This window comes from Buceros rhinoceros, unplaced genomic scaffold, assembly GCF_000710305.1.
Source record: "Buceros rhinoceros silvestris isolate BGI_N320 unplaced genomic scaffold, ASM71030v1 scaffold35967, whole genome shotgun sequence".
NCBI lineage: Eukaryota > Metazoa > Chordata > Aves > Bucerotiformes > Bucerotidae > Buceros > Buceros rhinoceros.
In genome coordinates, this window is record NW_010421086.1 from 44,085 (window position 1) to 45,179 (window position 1,095).

At 57.7% G+C, this 1,095-nt stretch overlaps 1 protein-coding gene across 1 annotated transcript in view; it reads left to right on the forward strand.

Annotated features, from left to right (window-relative positions):
• Positions 1-635, forward strand: part of SMARCC1 (SWI/SNF related, matrix associated, actin dependent regulator of chromatin, subfamily c, member 1) — a gene marked incomplete at its 5' end in the record, with an annotated part of 43,911 nt that extends 43,276 nt beyond the window's left edge. Inside the window, one exon of the mRNA XM_010139533.1 lies at positions 550-635. Within this exon, the coding sequence (XP_010137835.1) occupies positions 550-635 (86 nt within the window). The remainder of the gene's footprint in view (positions 1-549) is intronic.
• Between the last annotated feature and the right edge of the window lie 460 nt (positions 636-1,095).

A 1,095-nucleotide genomic window follows, 5' to 3' on the forward strand; every position in this document is an offset into this window, starting at 1 on the left:
CTAAACAAGTCCGTCATGTTCTATTAACATCTCCTCCCTGGGCATGAAAGCTGGCCTTTTGTATCCTCCGTCTCTTCCCCCCGACTTGCTGCATCTGAGGATTCCTCGACTTTAACCTACATACACCGTGCAGAGCCCTGTTTACGTAAACCCTATTGTTCCGTCTATTTTAAAGAGAAAAAAGCCATAATCTAAAGGCTGGAGCAGATTGCCGGGAGATGAGAAATGCTAATTCCAGCCCTGAGAGTTGCTTGATGTGTACTCTGCCAGCTCCTGCGCTGCAGTCCTGTCATCTTTGCTCTAAAAGATGGAGGGTTTTTCCTCTTCACAGAGCCCACGCAGCACGTAGGGGCTGAAAAGCCCAACACAATGTGCAGCGGAGCTTCACGTGAAGCTTAAGAGACGGGGAAACCACAGTCGTGGCCATTTCTGGGGACTTTTGCCTCGTCCCCCGTGGCATTAGATGCCTGGGCGCTGATGTTGGGTTCCTTTCCTGCATTCAGCCCCTGCCGGGGTCCTGCTCACCGCTTCTCCTCTGTTCCTTTGCAGATCCCCCTCCTGCACAGCCGCCTCCACCAGCGGAAGGGGTGACACCGCCTCCGGCCGGAGCCCCGCCGGCCTCAGCCGCTCCCTAAGCAGTCAAGGAAGAAGGAACTTCTCCAGCAACATAGTGGTGACCAAAAACGAATTCCTCAGTTACCTTCTGTTCCCCTGGGAGGTCGTCCCCTCCCATCGGCCTGCCCCGCTCGTGTCTGTGTGCGTGTACATGAAGCACACAGACACGACGCCTTGTCCCGCCCCCCTCCCCGCCGCTCGTCACCTCGGCAGCGCTCAGCGTTCCCTTGGGAAAGCTTTAGATGCCGGTAGTGCCTCCGTGTTGCTGCTGGGAAGTCCTTGCGCTTCGGTCTCCTCAGAGCGCGCTCGGCTCTGGATTCCTCTGGTTTCCTTCGTCTTGGTGTTTTGAGCTTTGGGTTCTCCTGGGGAAGGTCTAAAAGCCCCAGCTCTGAAGGTGGGGGCGTTAACCGAGCGTTACGCTGCAGCGGGTGCCCGCTCCACCTGCCGCGGCGTGGTTCGGGGGCTCCGGGGGGGGCGAAG